We start from the raw sequence: 16202 nt of genomic DNA, 5'->3' as shown, positions 1-16202 counted from the left end.
TCAAAATGTAACGACTACTTTTGGGTGTCGGGGAAAATGTATGGAGTAAAAAGTATATTATTTTCTTTAGGAATGTAGTGAAGTAAAAGTTGTCAAAAATATCAATAGTAAAGTACAGATACCCCAAAAAACGACACATAAGTAGTACTTTACTTTAAAGTATTTTTACATAATTACTTTACACCACTGGTGCCAAGCGTGTAGAATCATACTCAAGAAGACTCAAGGATGTAATTGCTGCAAAAAAGTGCTTCAACAAAGTACTGAGTAAGGGGTCTGAATACTTATGTAAATGTAATATTTCCGTTTAATTTTTTATACATTTGCGAGGGGAAAGAAGAAAAAAACAGTTTTTGCTTTGTCATTATGGGGTGTTGTGATGTCATTATGGGGTGTTGTGATGTCATTATGGGGTGTTGTGATGTCATTATGGGGTATTGTGATGTCATTATGGGGTGTTGTGATGTCATTGTGGGGTATTGTGATGTCATTATGGGGTGTTGTGATGTCATTATGGGGTGTTGTGATGTCATTATGGGGTGTTGTGATGTCATTATGGGGTATTGTGATGTCATTATGGGGTATTGTGTGTAGATTGACGAGGGGGGAGGAAAACTATTTAATACATTTTAGAATGAGGCTGTAACGTAACCAAATGTGGAAAAAGTCGAGGTGTCTGAATACTTTCCAAATGCACTTGAAGTATTTTTGTTGTTGTTGTAGAGGAGACAGTAACATTAGTCCTCTAAAATGTGTTTAGAAATATGCATTAAGGTGTCTATAATAGAATACATATGGCAAAAATGAATGTAGACATTTCTATAGTTTCCCAAATATTTTTTACAATGGTGTGGGAGAGCCAAGCTGGAGGCATGGTGGCTTCAACACAATGGTGTGGGAGAGTCAAGATGGAGGCATGGTGGCTTCAACACAATGGTGTGGGAGAGCCAAGCTGGAGGCATGGTGGCTTCAACACAATGGTGTGGGAGAGCCAAGCTGGAGGCATGGTGGCTTCAACACAATGGTGGGGGAGAGCCAAGCTGGAGGCATGGTGGCTTCAACACAATGGTGTGGGAGAGCCAAGCTGGAGGCATGGTGGCTTCAACACAATGGTGGGGGAGAGCCAAGCTGGAGGCATGGTGGCTTCAACACAATGGTGTGGGAGAGCCAAGCTGGAGGCATGGTGGCTTCAACACAATGGTGGGGGAGTTCCAAGATGGAGGCATGGTGGCTTCAACACAATGGTGTGGGAGAGCCAAGCTGGAGGCATGGTGGCTTCAACACAATGGTGGGGGAGAGCCAAGCTGGAGGCATGGTGGCTTCAACACAATGGTGTGGGAGAGCCAAGCTGGAGGCATGGTGGCTTCAACACAATGGTGGGGGAGAGCCAAGCTGGAGGCATGGTGGCTTCAACACAATGGTGTGGGAGAGCCAAGCTGGAGGCATGGTGGCTTCAACACAATGGTGGGGGAGTTCCAAGATGGAGACATGGTGGCTTCAACACAATGGTGGGGGAGTTCCAAGATGGAGACATGGTGGCTTCAACACAATGGTGTGGGAGTTCCAAGATGGAGACATGGTGGCTTCAACACAATGGTGGGGGAGTTCCAAGATGGAGACATGGTGGCTTCAACACAATGGTGTGGGAGTTCCAAGATGGAGACATGGTGGCTTCAACACAATGGTGTGGGAGAGCCAAGCTGGAGGCATGGTGGCTTCAACACAATGGTGGGGGAGTTCCAAGATGGAGGCATGGTGGCTTCAACACAATGGTGTGGGAGTTCCAAGATGGAGACATGGTGGCTTCAACACAATGGTGTGGGAGTTCCAAGATGGAGACATGGTGGCTTCAACACAATGGTGTGGGAGTTCCAAGATGGAGGCATGGTGGCTTCAACACGATGGTGTGGGAGTTCCAAGCTGGAGGCATGGTGGCTTCAACACAATGGTGTGGGAGAGCCAAGCTGGAGGCATGGTGGCTTCAACACAATGGTGGGGGAGTTCCAAGATGGAGGCATGGTGGCTTCAACACAATGGTGTGGGAGTTCCAAGATGGAGACATGGTGGCTTCAACACAATGGTGTGGGAGTTCCAAGATGGAGACATGGTGGCTTCAACACAATGGTGTGGGAGTTCCAAGATGGAGGCATGGTGGCTTCAACACGATGGTGTGGGAGTTCCAAGCTGGAGGCATGGTGGCTTCAACACAATGGTGTGGGAGTTCCAAGCTGGAGGCATGGTGGCTTCAACACGATGGTGGGGGAGTTCCAAGATGGAGACATGGTGGCTTCAACACAATGGTGTGGGAGAGCCAAGATGGAGGCATGGTGGCTTCAACACAATGGTGTGGGAGAGCCAAGCTGGAGGCATGGTGGCTTCAACACGATGGTGTGGGAGTTCCAAGATGGAGACATGGTGGCTTCAACACAATGGTGGGGGAGAGCCAAGCTGGAGGCATGGTGGCTTCAACACAATGGTGGGGGAGTTCCAAGATGGAGACATGGTGGCTTCAACACGATGGTGTGGGAGAGCCAAGCTGGAGGCATGGTGGCTTCAACACAATGGTGTGGGAGAGCCAAGCTGGAGGCATGGTGGCTTCAACACAATGGTGGGGGAGTTCCAAGATGGAGGCATGGTGGCTTCAACACAATGGTGGGGGAGTTCCAAGATGGAGGCATGGTGGCTTCAACACAATGGTGGGGGAGTTCCAAGATGGAGGCATGGTGGCTTCAACACGATGGTGTGGGAGAGCCAAGCTGGAGGCATGGTGGCTTCAACACAATGGTGTGGGAGAGCCAAGCTGGAGGCATGGTGGCTTCAACACGATGGTGGGGGAGTGCCAAGGTGGAGGCATTGTGGCTTCAACACATCACCCCTAATTAGTAATCTAGTGTGTATATTTAAATCATTGGGCTCAGCATCTGCTCTGACCAACAACTGTCTGTCATGTGCGCGCAAAGAAATAGATCATGCTGCAGGCAGCATAGAGAGGGAAATGCATGTTTAGAGCTGATCAATTATCACATGGTGCAAGAGTGAATGCAGTCAATCGATTATTGAATGTTATCAATGGACACAGCTTTGTAGAACCAAAACATGCATAGCCTGCCACTGCTCAACACTCAAACTCGAATGAATCGTTGGGTGGCTGCTGCAGTTCGCAAATGATAACTTATTAGGCAAATCTCTCTCCTGGGGCAGTCAAAAAATGTCATTCCGTTCATAATCTATTCCGGTGGCAGCCGCACCTAGACTTCGTTTCAAATGTCAAAAAAAATAACCTTATTTGTATGCTTATCAATCACAGTTTCATGCACAGTTTTACACGTTTCAGTCACAGATGTCAGATCCTATAAAGATGAGAGCTCCAATATGGTGAACGAGAGGCTTGTAGAATCATGATTCTTTTGAGTTTTTAGTTCATCGTTTGCCGATAGGGGATCCAGCGTGTTCTGGGCATTACTGAATCAAATGAACCAAATGAGTCTAAATATTAGTTATTTTGACTGAAAGAGTCTAAAAGATCCAAGTCAATAAAAAGAGGCGTACTTCCCATCACTACTGAATGTGCCCTTTCGAGAGGATCACTTTTTGTCAAGTCCCCTTTTCAATTGTGATGCATTATGGGGATAAAAATTGTCTGACTTGCGCCTACATATCTTCTAGCAGGTTGGCATTTTTCGTCATGAATCTTGTTCTGGAGGCAGCTCAGCAGTGGTCACTAGCTAGCACAGCCACAAAGTCATCAAATCTGATTTTAAACCTAATTTTAACCACACTACTAACCCTAATGCCTAACCTTAAATTAAAACCAAAAAGCACATTTTTGTTTTCATACATTTAGCAATATAGCAATTTTGACAAAATAATTGTTTAAAAACTTTTCAGCTGAGTGAGTGAATTTGGCTGTTTCTCTTCCTGTGTCTGTAGCCGGCACTTCTTCCATTACCTTTCTTTACCACTGAAGAGGAGGGCTTGTGGCTGCTGGCCCTCTCTCCACAACCAGACTTCCATGTCTAACAGCCAGCCAACGCTCACTGGCAGTAGGTGGATTTCCTACATGGAATTGTTGGGATGGCAAACCAGACTAGCAGCACAACAAGTCACAACACATCAGTCGTGTGTGGTGAATCATTTCTAGTCTGGAGACATGGCATGTTGACAAGACAGTGGTAGAGAAGGGGAAAAGGGTTTTGGAAAGCAGGGGAAGAAACGGCCTGTAGGGGACGAAACGGCCTGTAGGGGACAAAGCCAATGCATGACATGTTGATTATTGGGTTTCTCGTAGTGCGCATGCCTGCCAAGTATCTGAGTCGGTCAGACTCGTGGAGTCGAGCAGCAGCTTGCCTATTGGTGAACATTTTGAAGCCTAAAAGTTCAGAAAAGGAAGAAATTGGGATGCTTAAATAATGGCACACTATCTCCTATATAGTGCACTACATTTGACCAGAGCCCTATGATCCTTATGGGGCCCTGGTCAAAAGTAGTGCACTGTATAGGGAATAGGGTGTCATTTCAGATGTAGCCATTAGGTGGATCTACAGGCCTTCTGCTGAACAAGGTGCCCCAGAGGACTGGGGGGAAATGTCAGCTGCCCAGACACACACTAGCTGCAGGGAGGAAAGTGACACAATGAAATGAATGACTTCTCCAGGGAGCGTGTATGTGTGAGTGTGTGTGTGAGAGATGTAGAGGTTCTGAATGGACCCGAGGACAACTAGACCCGTTCCATATAGACCTGGTTAGATCCAGAACCATTCCAATCCAATCTTTCCTGACTGCATCAAACTGGGAAAAGTTAGATAAGCTAGCTAGATAGCTAGGAGGGAGGGAAGCAGTAGAAAAGTTAGATAAGCTAGCTAGATAGCTAGGAGGGAGGGAAGCAGTAGAAAAGTTAGATAAGCTAGCTAGATAGCTAGGAGGGAGGGAAGCAGTAGAAAAGTTAGATAAGCTAGCTAGATAGCTAGGAGGGAGGAAAGCAGTAGAAAAGTTAGATAAGCTAGCTAGATAGCTAGGAGGGAGGGAAGCAGTAGAAAAGTTAGATAAGCTAGCTAGATAGCTAGGAGGGAGGAAAGCAGTAGGAAAGTTAGATAAGCTAGCTAGATAGCTAGGAGGGAGGGAAGCAGTAGAAAAGTCATTTGTTTTAGGATAACTGAGGCTGCATGCACTTTCTCATCCTACAGTTACAAACAACAACAACTCCATTCAGAATATTAAGTAGCAGCCTACCTGTTGTCTCTTGGTCGTTGTAGCCTTCTCCTTTAACGTGGTGCGAGGCTCTATGACTGTAGCCTATTGCTGCTTTGATGACCTATGATTGGCCAATAACAACAACAAGCTACACGCGCCACTCTCATGAAAAGCAAAGAGCTGTAGCATAAATTATACCATTGTTCTCTTTCTACTGAAGCAGTCATGTTTGGATCTATATTGGTACTTCCCAACAAGGCATTTGAAATTACACATACCCGATGACCCATGACAATCACATCAGACCCAGGCCCGTGACATTATTTAGAATTCTTGATCCGAACCCTCTCGGGTATAGGTGGATCTGCGAAGACCTGTAGTGTGATGCGCTCATGTGTTTATAACCCAGAAATTGGCCACTTCCTCACTCCACTACAGTGTTGGTCTCTAAGGTATTCCTCAGCCAGAATGCAAGGCTTTTTTCTTTGTAATCATGGCGTCAGTTTTCCAGTGGTTGTCTCAGGACGTTCCTAAAATAAATGACATTGTCAAAGGGTTGCCCTAAGTCCCTCACGTACATGTACTGTATATTTACAGTATATACACTGGAGTGTACAAAACATTAAGCACAACTTCCTAATATATATATATATACATATATATCCCTGTGTCGAAAGCGTTCCACAGGGATGCTGGCCCATGTTGTGTCAAGTTGGCTGGATGTCGTTTGGGTGGTGGACAGTTCTTGATACACACACGGGCAACAGTTGAGCGTGAAAAACCCAGCAGCATATACCGTTCAAAGGTACTTCAGAATCCTTTATCTTGCCCATTCACCCTCTGAATGGCACACACATGCACAATCCATGTCTCTGTTGTCTCAAGACGTAACACTCTTTTATTTAACCTGTCTCCTCTCATTCATCTACACTGATTTGAAGTGGATTTAACATGTGGCCTCAACAAGGGATCATAGCTTTCACCTGGTCAGTCTGTGTCATGGGAAAAGCATCTTAATGTTTTTTTATAAACTGTGTGGGTCGAGCCCTGAATGCTGATTGGCTGACCGCCATTGAATATATCAGATCATATACCATGGGTATGAGACAACATTTATTTATACTGCTCTGGTAACCAGTTTATAATAGCAATAAGGCACTTCAGGGTTTGTGGTATATGACCAATATATCATGGCTACGGGCTGTATCCAGGCACTCTGCGTTGCGTCTTGATTAAGAACAGCCCGTAGTCATGGTATATTGGCCATATACCACACCCCCAGGCCTTATTGCTTAAGTATACTCAGTGTTGAAGACTATGATAAAGCTCAGGAATAGCTTTGAGCGCTGTCTGTGAAGGTGCCATATTAACCTTCACTCGACCTCTCAGTCACATCTGTGAGAAGTGGCTTCGCCCTGCTGTACTTCAAAGAAGGTACAAGCTATCATGTTGACATTTAAGTGACACAAGTCATATACAACTTTGTCAGTTATAAACAGACTCATTATACACGTCTTATTTCAGTTATTAGCTACTTTATTCATAAAAAACTGGAAGGACATCTGTGGTCATAGTTTTATATGGATGTGTACAAACAAACACTTGGCTAACAGACAGAGAGAAGCTTTCCACTGACTAATGAACTCTACAGGAAGATTAATGACATGCATTTATCACATTGTGATATTACATGATAATTCCAGTTAACTATCAATTGTGTCGAAGTCTTCAGAATATTTACTTGTAGAAAATACTACAAAGCAGTACGGCTACTACCATTTTGTCAATAAAAACCAGCTGAACGGATCATTACTGTGATTTTCTCCTTGTTGATCATAAGATATGCATCAGAAAGTCTTCTGTAACCCTCTTGTACTCCGCTCCCCTTTTCCCCAACAGCTAAGTCGATGACCATGGAGTCGGCAGCAGAGGATCAGCAGGGGGGAGACACAGCCGTGTCAGAGACAGACAGCCAACAGATCGCCCACTCACAGGTTAGTACCCTGCCACATACTGGTACAGCACCTCATCACTACTACCACTCACAGGTTAGTACCCTGCCACATACTGGTACAGTACCTCATCACTACTACCACTCACATGTTAGTACCCTGCCACATACTGGTACAGCACCTCATCACTACTACCACTCACAGGTTAGTACCCTGCCACATACTGGTACACCACCTCATCACTACTACCACTCACAGGTTAGTACCCTGCCACATACTGGTACAGCACCTCATCACTACTACCACTCACAGGTTAGTACCCTGCCACATACTGGTACAGCACCTCATCACTACTACCACTCACAGGTTAGTCTACACTGCCTCCCTGTCTCTCTACCACACACTGCTGCTACACACTACTACATACTCACTGACTGATAGGGTATGTGCTGACACTCCACACACACAGCAGAGATCTATGACTGACAGAGAGACGGTAATCAGCATGACCCTGTAGTACTAGAAATCTGGTCACCTACCAGAGGAGGCTGGTGGGAGGAGCTATAGGAGGATGGCTCATTGTAATGGCTGGAATGCAAGCAGGAGACAGTAAAATGGCCAGGTGACCAAGCCGAGACAGTAGGATGTCACAGAATATACTGTACATACTTACATCACTCACACTACCGTTTCATTCTCATACACACAAGAAATTCGTACAGTTAATGTCGGAAGTTTACATACACTTAGGTTGGAGTAATTAAAACTCGTTTTTCAACCACTCCACACATTTCTTGTTTACAAACTATAGTTTTGGCAAGTCGGTTAGGACATCTACTTTTTGCATGACACAAGTAATTTTTCCAACAATTGTTTACAGACAGATTATTTAATTTATAATTCACTGTATCACAATTCCAGTGGGTTAGAAGTTTACATGCACTAAGTTCACTGTGCCTTTAAACAGCTTGGAAATTTATAGAAAATGATGTCATGGCTTTAGAAGCTTCTGATAGGCTAATTGACATAATTTGAGTCAATTGGAGGTGTGGCTGTATTTCAAGGCCTACCTTCAAACTCAGGGCCTCTTTGCTTGACATCATGGGAAAATCTAAAGAAATCAGCCATGACCTCAGAAAATAAATTGTAGACCTCCACAAGTCTGGTTCATCCTTGGGAGCAATTTCCAAACGCCTGAAGGTACCACGTTCATCTGTACAAACAATAGTACGCAAGTATAAACACCATGGGACCACGCAGCCATCATACCGCTCAGGAAGGAGACGCGTTCTGTCTCCTAGAGGTGAACGTACTTTGGTGGGAAAAGTGCAAATCAATCCCAGAACAACAGCAAAGGACCTTGTGAAGATGCTGGAGGAAACAGGTACAAACGTATCGATATCCACAGTAAAACAAGTCCTATATCGACATAATCTGAAAAGCCACTGCTCCAAAACCGCCATTAAAAAAAGCCAGACTACGGTTTGCAACTGCACATGTGGACAAAGATCGTACTTCTTGGAGAAATGTCCTCTGGTCTGAACTGTTTGGCCATAATGACCATCGTTATGTTTTGAGGAAAAAGGGGGAGGCTTGCAAGCCGAAGAACACCATCCCAACCATGAAGCACACGGGTGGCAGCATCATGTTGTGGGGGTGCTTTGCTGCAGGAGGGACTGGTGCACTTCACAAAATAGATGGCATCATGAGGACGGAAAATTATGTGGATATATTGAAGCAATATCTCAAGACATCAGTCAGGAAGTTAAAGCTTGGTCGCAAATGGGTCTTCCAAATGGACAATGACCCCAAGCATACTTCCAAAGTTGTGGCAAAATGGCTTAAGGACAACAAAGTCAAGGTGTTGGAGTGGCCATCACAAAGCCCTGACCTCAATCCTATAGAACATTTGTGGGCAGAACTGAAAAAACGTGTGCGAGCAAGGAGGCCTACAAACCTGACTCAGTTACTCCAGCTCTGTCAGGAGGAATGGGCCAAAATTCACTCAACTTATTGTGGGAAGCTTGTGGAAGGCTACCCTAAACGTTTGACACAAATGAACAATTTAAAGGCAATGCTACCAAATACTAATTAAGTGTATGTAAACGTCTGGCCCACTGGGAATGTGATGAAAGAAATAAAAGCTGAAATAAATCATTCTCTCTACTTTTATTCTGACATTTCACATTCTTAAAATAAAGTGGTGATCCTAACTGACCTAAGACAGGGAATGTTTACTCTGATTAAATGTCAGGAATTGTGAAAAACTGTGTTTAATTGTATTTGGCTATGGTGTATTTAATCGTCCGAATTCAACTGTACCCATACAGATACAAAATCATGTATTTTATAAACGTACGTAGTATGGCCCAGAAAACCCCAAGTTTTTCCATACTAGGAGAGACTCGGGGGTTCTAGTCATAGGTGTGTCCCCCCTGGACAGCAGGATTATGTTTATGCTTTGCAGGTTTCCATGGCAGCGGGCCACGCCACGTCCAGTGGTCCTACGGTCACCCTGGTGCAGCTGCCCAACGGTCAGACGGTCCAGGTTCACGGGGTCATCCAGGCTGCTCAGCCCTCGGTCATACAGTCACCACAGGTCCAGACTGTTCAGGTGAGTAGACCTTCTCATCTAACCTTTTATTTGTAGAGGTTTGTCTCATTAAGATAAAAAAAATACCTAAAACGTTAGCTTAGATACACCAACTTTGCACCCTGGGTACAACTCTGACCACCACAACAGGACACAAGAAGAATATACTGTGATGGAGCTAGTGTTATTTCACAGCCCAGCACTAACACACCTGATTGGACTGTTTCAGATCTCCAACATAGCAGAGAGGGAAGACTCCCAGGAGTCAGTGGACAGTGTGACTGACTCTCAGAAACGCAGAGAGATCCTCTCACGACGCCCCTCATACAGGTACACTTTGATGTTTGTGTGATCATGCTGTACTGTGACGACTGTTAGTGTGCGTTTTATCTAACGTCCTGACCTCTGACCCTAACAGAAAGATCCTGAATGACTTGTCATCGGGTGACACCCCGGGGGTTCCCAGGATTGAGGAAGAGAAGTCAGAGGAGGACCTAGCGCCTGCCATCACCACGGTTACCATGCCCACATCATGCCCTATCTACCAGACCAGCAGTGGCCAGTACAGTACGTCACCTTTGACCCTTCGTTCTTTTACTCAATAATGTCACTGACAAAGAGTTTATTTACAGTAAGAGGGTAGTTTAAGCAAGATCTTTAGTTGTTTATGTTGCAACCTTATTCACAAACTCTCTCTCATATCTCTCATCTCTCTCTCATTCTCTCTCGCCCCCTCCCTTTCTTTCTATCTCTCCCTCCCCCTCCCTCTCCTCTCTCAGTCGCCATCACCCAAGGCGGTGCAATCCAGTTGGCCAATAACGGAACAGACGCGGTCCAGGGACTGCAGACCCTGACCATGTCTAACGCTGCGGCCGCCCAGCAGGGCACCACCATCCTGCAGTACGCCCAGACCTCGGACGGCCAGCAGATCCTGGTGCCCAGCAACCAGATGGTAGTGCAAGGTGAGTGGTAGTGCAGACACTGGCCTTACCTCTTTGAACTCACAAACAGACAACGGTGTGTTTTAATGGAATCAGCTCATCTAAAAGAGATAATGAGTAGTTATCCTGGGTGCCAGGTCATCTGTATATCAGTAATCCATTGCAACTGCAATGTAGTAGATTTCCATATTTCACCTCCTGGATCATGGCATTGTTCCCCAGCTGCGTCTGGAGATGTGCAGGCCTACCAGATCCGCACGGTCCCCAACAGCACCATCGCCTCTGGGGTGGTCATGGCTTCCTCCCCTGCCCTGTCTGGCCAGGGGGGCCCAGAGGTAGAAGTTACCCGCAAGAGAGAGGTCAGACTCATGAAGAACAGGTAAGGACATACAGTCAGAGTGAGGTTCTCTTTGGTTATGGTCCACTGTGAACTCCATCTAGCCAAACATAAGGGCTCATACATGCTACAAGTAAAGCGTTACATCAGTCTGCATTAAGTAAAGTGTAACCAAGATCCTAGAGAGATGCTGTGCACCATCCCATACTAGCTGAGCCAATAGCCGGAGGTTTCCCTGACTGTGTCTTGGTCCTTGTTGTGCCACACAGAGAGGCGGCCCGCGAGTGTCGCAGGAAGAAGAAGGAGTATGTCAAGTGTCTGGAGAACCGCGTGGCCGTGCTGGAGAACCAGAACAAAACCCTGATAGAGGAACTGAAAGCACTTAAAGACCTGTACTGCCATAAATCTGAATAGCCCCAAACTACCCCATCAGACTGCCCACCGACCTGTACAGACTCTGCCAAGCGTTTGCCCCCAGGCATGACCCCTGACATCTGAAGCAAGAGGATGTGAGAGAGAAGACGGAATGAAAATGGATTGATGGACGGGAGATCAGTAACGGACAGTGCTTTGTGGGAATTGTAGTTTTGTAGGTAAACACAACCACCCCAGCCAATACGTCCCCCAATCTCCCATCCATCCAATCTATTCTCACCATGTCTTCTCTCTCACATCCTCTTGCTTCCACTCCTTCTTCTCCCGCTCACTTGTTAACCACCTTTTCTTTTATCTTCTCCTCTCCCAACCTGTCTCAATATGATCACATCGTGGAACACGAAAGAGGAGGATTCATGTGTCAGTTGTGGATCCAGAGATAACGTGATGAAACAAAACACTAACTCTTACACTATTCAAGCTTCTTGTTTGGGGTTTGTTTACTGGGAAGTCAAGTCACAGACTTCCCACATTGTTAGTCATTTTTTTTATTAACCCGAAGCCTCTAACAATGGTTAGCCAATCAAACAAGAGGGTTAGTGTCTGACTGTCCAATAAGCTCAAGAGGAGGTCAAAACAAGGAAGTCAAGACAGCCTCTAGAACCCTGCTATTGGAGTCCGTTAGGACATGTATATGAGATTGCTTTGCACAGTAGATCAGATGAGATGTTGTTTTGAGTTAAACCTCCATGATCAAGATAACCCATCAACTCAGAGTCATCTTCCATTTCAACTGTCTTGGGTGTTTTCTTCCCTTTGTTACTTGTTGATATCTGAGATTTTATAAACTATTGTTACACTCTAAAGATGTAGGTTGTTGCTGGGTTGGCGGTGGAATTTGGATCCCATATAACTACTAAAGGAAACACATTAATATCTGCAGATAGGAACCAATTGTCAGTACACTCCACAGCCTTAAATTCACCCAAGTAAACCTTGCTGGAATAGATCATTTTGTTATCTCCGGCATACACATATTTACAGTGAGTGAATGACTACATGCATACATATGATTACATATGACATAACAATACGTTACTAGGGTTACATAGGACTTGGGATCCATCTTCCAACGTCACATTCTTTGTGTTCTGTTTATGATTGGATAAAGTTGTATTACATATGAGTTATTTTTCTTTTGATATTATTACTGTACATGGAGCCTACAGCATGTGTAGATTTTGCTATGATATTTCTATTGATTTGGGAGAGGAAAAAAATCTTATGCATAATATGAAACCAATATAGATTTACGTATTTGTATCATACACTGCAGTACATAAAATGTAAACGATATACAGTACATCTTTCTTCCTTTAGCTTACCAGGCTTATCACAATGCCAGCAGATAAAAGGACTTTTTTAAACTCCTCTGCTCATCTTTAGGTTTTGTTAACCTAACGTAGCAGGCGTTTCTCTCTTTCTGGTCCTGACGAGAAAAAATAAACTGTCAGGAGAGGTTCTCTTCTGCACTGTTGAACCAATCCTGTAAATGTGGAGGAGGAGTTAAGATGGAGTGTCGGCTTGAAAACGGAAGTGTCGTCACAGGCTCTCTTTCCATTCCCCCTGAAAACCAGATGCATCCGGTAGAGTCCGAACCCGCACAGAGTGCCTTTTCTAGACAGACAAGTGGACAGCCTGTTTGAAGTTATTACGGACCCACAAGATATATCACTTCAATTATTGCTCTAGGTTTCATTTGGCTGTAAATGGCTAAGAAATCAATTTGATGCTTCCTGCCACACCACTCATCTGTACAGAGGACTGAGAGCCCCGAGTGGTTGTAAAATCCTCGAGTGAACGTTGTAACAGGTTTACTACAAATGTATTTTATCACAGAGGTCTGTGAAATGTTTTTTTTTTACTTGTTATATTTTTCCTCGTAGAAAAGGCAGCAACACCATGATGCACCGAAAGCTGTTTTCCTTTTTCTATGATGGTATTATGTCATGTGTAACGTCACAGTACAGTAAATGCATTTGTTTTAGTTCTTATTCATTGTGCTTTATGAATAAGAATTCATTTTAGACACCAGAACACTATGGTTCAGCCAATTCCAAACCTGTAATATCTCAATACAAAACTTGATCTGTGGAAATAATCAGTACCAAAATCCTAGTTTGTTAGTCTTTTTGTATTCACGAGGACGCATCGGGAATCTAAATATTTTCAATCTGGGTGAACCATGAAAAACAAATCAACACATTGGAATTTCAAAAACTATCTTCAATGTGAATACCCAGATTTATCTCACACTCATCTAACATAAAGCATTGCTTCCTGAGTTTTCAGTTTGCTGTTGGGGTGGGGATAAAGGGTAGCCTAAATATGACTGATGAAGTTTGTTAATGCTTTGTATTTTTACTGTGTTTGTATGTTGAGATTAAGTCAATCCAGTGTTGCTCTTTTTTTATACATTAAAGGACTGTTTCAAATGTACTGTATTCATCACGTTATCTGAATGTTGTGAATAGGGAAGTGGGTTGGGGTGAAATGGTCACAGAAAGAAGTGTGAATCTACAATGGCACCACTGTAATTGTGTTCTTCTGTTGTGAGCAAATGGCAAAGCCATCCGTTGATTTGTATGAATAATCCCTCCTTCCTGGCCCTACAGTGCTTCACACAGACGATTTGACGTGATAAATTGCAGAGGTGATCTCTTAGCAGAGCTTTGTCAGGGTAGATTATGCATTCATGCTGAGGGAATGCAATTTGACACAAGCACACCTTGAGCCTCAGCTTTGCCGACTTTGGGGGGAAAAAAACTATTATTTTATGACAGAAGAGCAGATCTGACAAGAGCCGGATCCAGTTTACCAAAAAGCAGCTTTTGAAAAAGTATCAATTTCACAGGCCTCTGTGATAAAATACATTGTAGTAAACCTGTTACAACATTCGCTCGAGGCTCTCAGCCCTCCGTACAGATGAGCGGTGTGGCAGGCAGCATCAAATTGATTTCTTAGCCACTTACAGCTAAATGAAACCTAGTGCATTTTGGGAAACCGGGCCCAGGTCAATGCCTCTAACAGCACAGCATGTGAGATTTGCTTGAAAAGAACGTGAATTGTCATCTTGACAAAATACCAGTGAAGATGCCGATCGGTCAATTTGTTTATTTGTATTACATTCAGTTTAAGTAGCTGAATTAATGGAAGAATATCTATAGCTTACAGTGGTTTGATTTCTGGAGCATTTTGAGGTTCATAGAAACCTGACTTTACTTCCTGCATGAACAGCCTGTCACAGCCAAACTTTGAACAATAACCTATTTCTGAACTTTTATGCCCTGTTTGTATATTGCTAATTTTACAAGTTGTAATCTTTAAATACTGTTTATTGTACGTAATGTAATCCTGTTAGGGGAGGTTTTATTGTGTTCCAGTGGTGTATCAGTCAGTTGTATATACTGTGAACAGCATTACCTTGCTAAACACGCCACACTCGACAGATTTGAAAGTGCTATGTAACACTTATTGTACCGCTCTTTTGGAAACAATAAATTGCATTCAAAGTGTCTTATTTGTCATCATTTTATAAAGTGAGCAAACCTTAAAACATATAAGCTACAGGGCCTTATAGGAGCACTTCTGTTTTCACCCAATGAGAAACCTTCCTGCTGTCCTGGATGTGTGCCAATACCTTTTCATACGAAGAACATAAAGTACCTTTATCAAGATTGGGTTGAAGAGAACATTTTTGACAAGAGTTCTGCTCTGTTTTTGTTGTTGTCTAAAATGAAGCTATCTTATAATTCATGCCAAACTATAGCTCATAATCAATGGTACAAGTGAGGCCTCTGACGTCCTATCGATATCCAATCCACCAACAGCCAGTTGAAGTGATAACATTGATTGAAACACTAAGTTTAAAAGGGAGCTGAGAGAGCTCTTTGGACAGACAGACAGACAGAACAATGCCATGATGTTGTGGAGCACTTGCCATAGGGGCTGTAGTCATTAATCACATGCACCAGAGACTAGATACAGACTTGCTGAGGAAGCTCTTAGGACTGTTGACAGTGGTATAGAGGATCAATATGGTTGATGATCCCAGATGATATTACACACCAGTGACATCAACCAACACGACAGGATACAATTAGGAGCTTCAATCCAACTCATACAGGCCTGCTTTTCCCTCTGCGTGAGTTTCTTATGATAGCTACATAATGTATTGTCCTCTTGTACAGTGGTATTTGAAAACCATTGCAGCAGAAGGCTATGTGCCCATTTTTAAACCAAAATGGTTTCAACCCAGTTCTACAGTGTTTTTGATCTGTGCTTTCTAGAAGGAAAACATTTTATGGCACTCTTTGTTTAAAGGGGCAGTGCAGTCAAAAACTAGATTTCCTATGTTTTATATATACAGTACCAGTCAAAAGTTTGGACACGTTCAAGGGTTTTTCTTTATTTTTACTATTTTCTACATTGTAGAATAATAGTGAAGACATCAAAACTATGAAATAACACATATGCAATCATATAGTAACCAAAAAAGTGTTAAACAAATCTAAATATATTTTATATTTGAGATTCTTCAAGGTAGACACCGTTTGCCTTGGTGACAGCTTTGCACACTCTTGGCATTCTCTCAACCAGCTTCATGAGGTGGTCACCTGGAATGCATTTCAATTAACAGGTGTGCCTTGTTAAAAGTTAATTTGTGGAATTCCTTTCCTTCTTAATGCGTTTTAGCCAATCAGTTCTGCTGTGACAAGGTGCTATACAGAAGAGAGCCCTATTTGGTAAAATAA

General features: G+C 43.7%; 2 protein-coding genes across 4 annotated transcripts in view; both read left to right on the top strand.

Annotated features, from left to right (window-relative positions):
* Positions 1–14963, top strand: part of LOC110501854 (cyclic AMP-responsive element-binding protein 1) — a 30258-nt gene extending 15295 nt beyond the window's left edge. The window contains exons 2-8 of one of the 3 annotated variants that reach the window (XM_021579704.2): positions 7090–7184; positions 9610–9756; positions 9965–10065; positions 10154–10302; positions 10515–10697; positions 10899–11055; positions 11283–14963. In XM_021579704.2, coding sequence (XP_021435379.1) covers positions 7098–7184; positions 9610–9756; positions 9965–10065; positions 10154–10302; positions 10515–10697; positions 10899–11055; positions 11283–11427 — 969 coding nt within the window. In that variant the 5' untranslated portion in view covers positions 7090–7097 and the 3' untranslated portion in view covers positions 11428–14963. Of the gene's footprint in view, positions 1–7089; positions 7185–9585; positions 9757–9964; positions 10066–10153; positions 10303–10514; positions 10698–10898; positions 11056–11282 lie in introns of all 3 variants that reach the window. The other 2 variants (XM_021579703.2, XM_021579702.2) reach the window with 2 other exon arrangements.
* Positions 902–2983, top strand: LOC118943608. Its single transcript, XM_036959287.1, has 2 exons — positions 902–2718; positions 2851–2983. Exons 1-2 carry the CDS (start codon positions 934–936, stop codon positions 2881–2883), a joined length of 1818 nt encoding a protein of 605 aa, XP_036815182.1. The 5' UTR covers positions 902–933; the 3' UTR covers positions 2884–2983.
* Positions 14964–16202: the final 1239 nt, after the last annotated feature.

This window comes from Oncorhynchus mykiss, chromosome 22 (assembly GCF_013265735.2).
Source record: "Oncorhynchus mykiss isolate Arlee chromosome 22, USDA_OmykA_1.1, whole genome shotgun sequence".
NCBI lineage: Eukaryota > Metazoa > Chordata > Actinopteri > Salmoniformes > Salmonidae > Oncorhynchus > Oncorhynchus mykiss.
The sequence above is the reverse complement of the archived record's forward strand: the minus strand, read 5'-3'. Positions and strand labels throughout refer to the sequence as shown.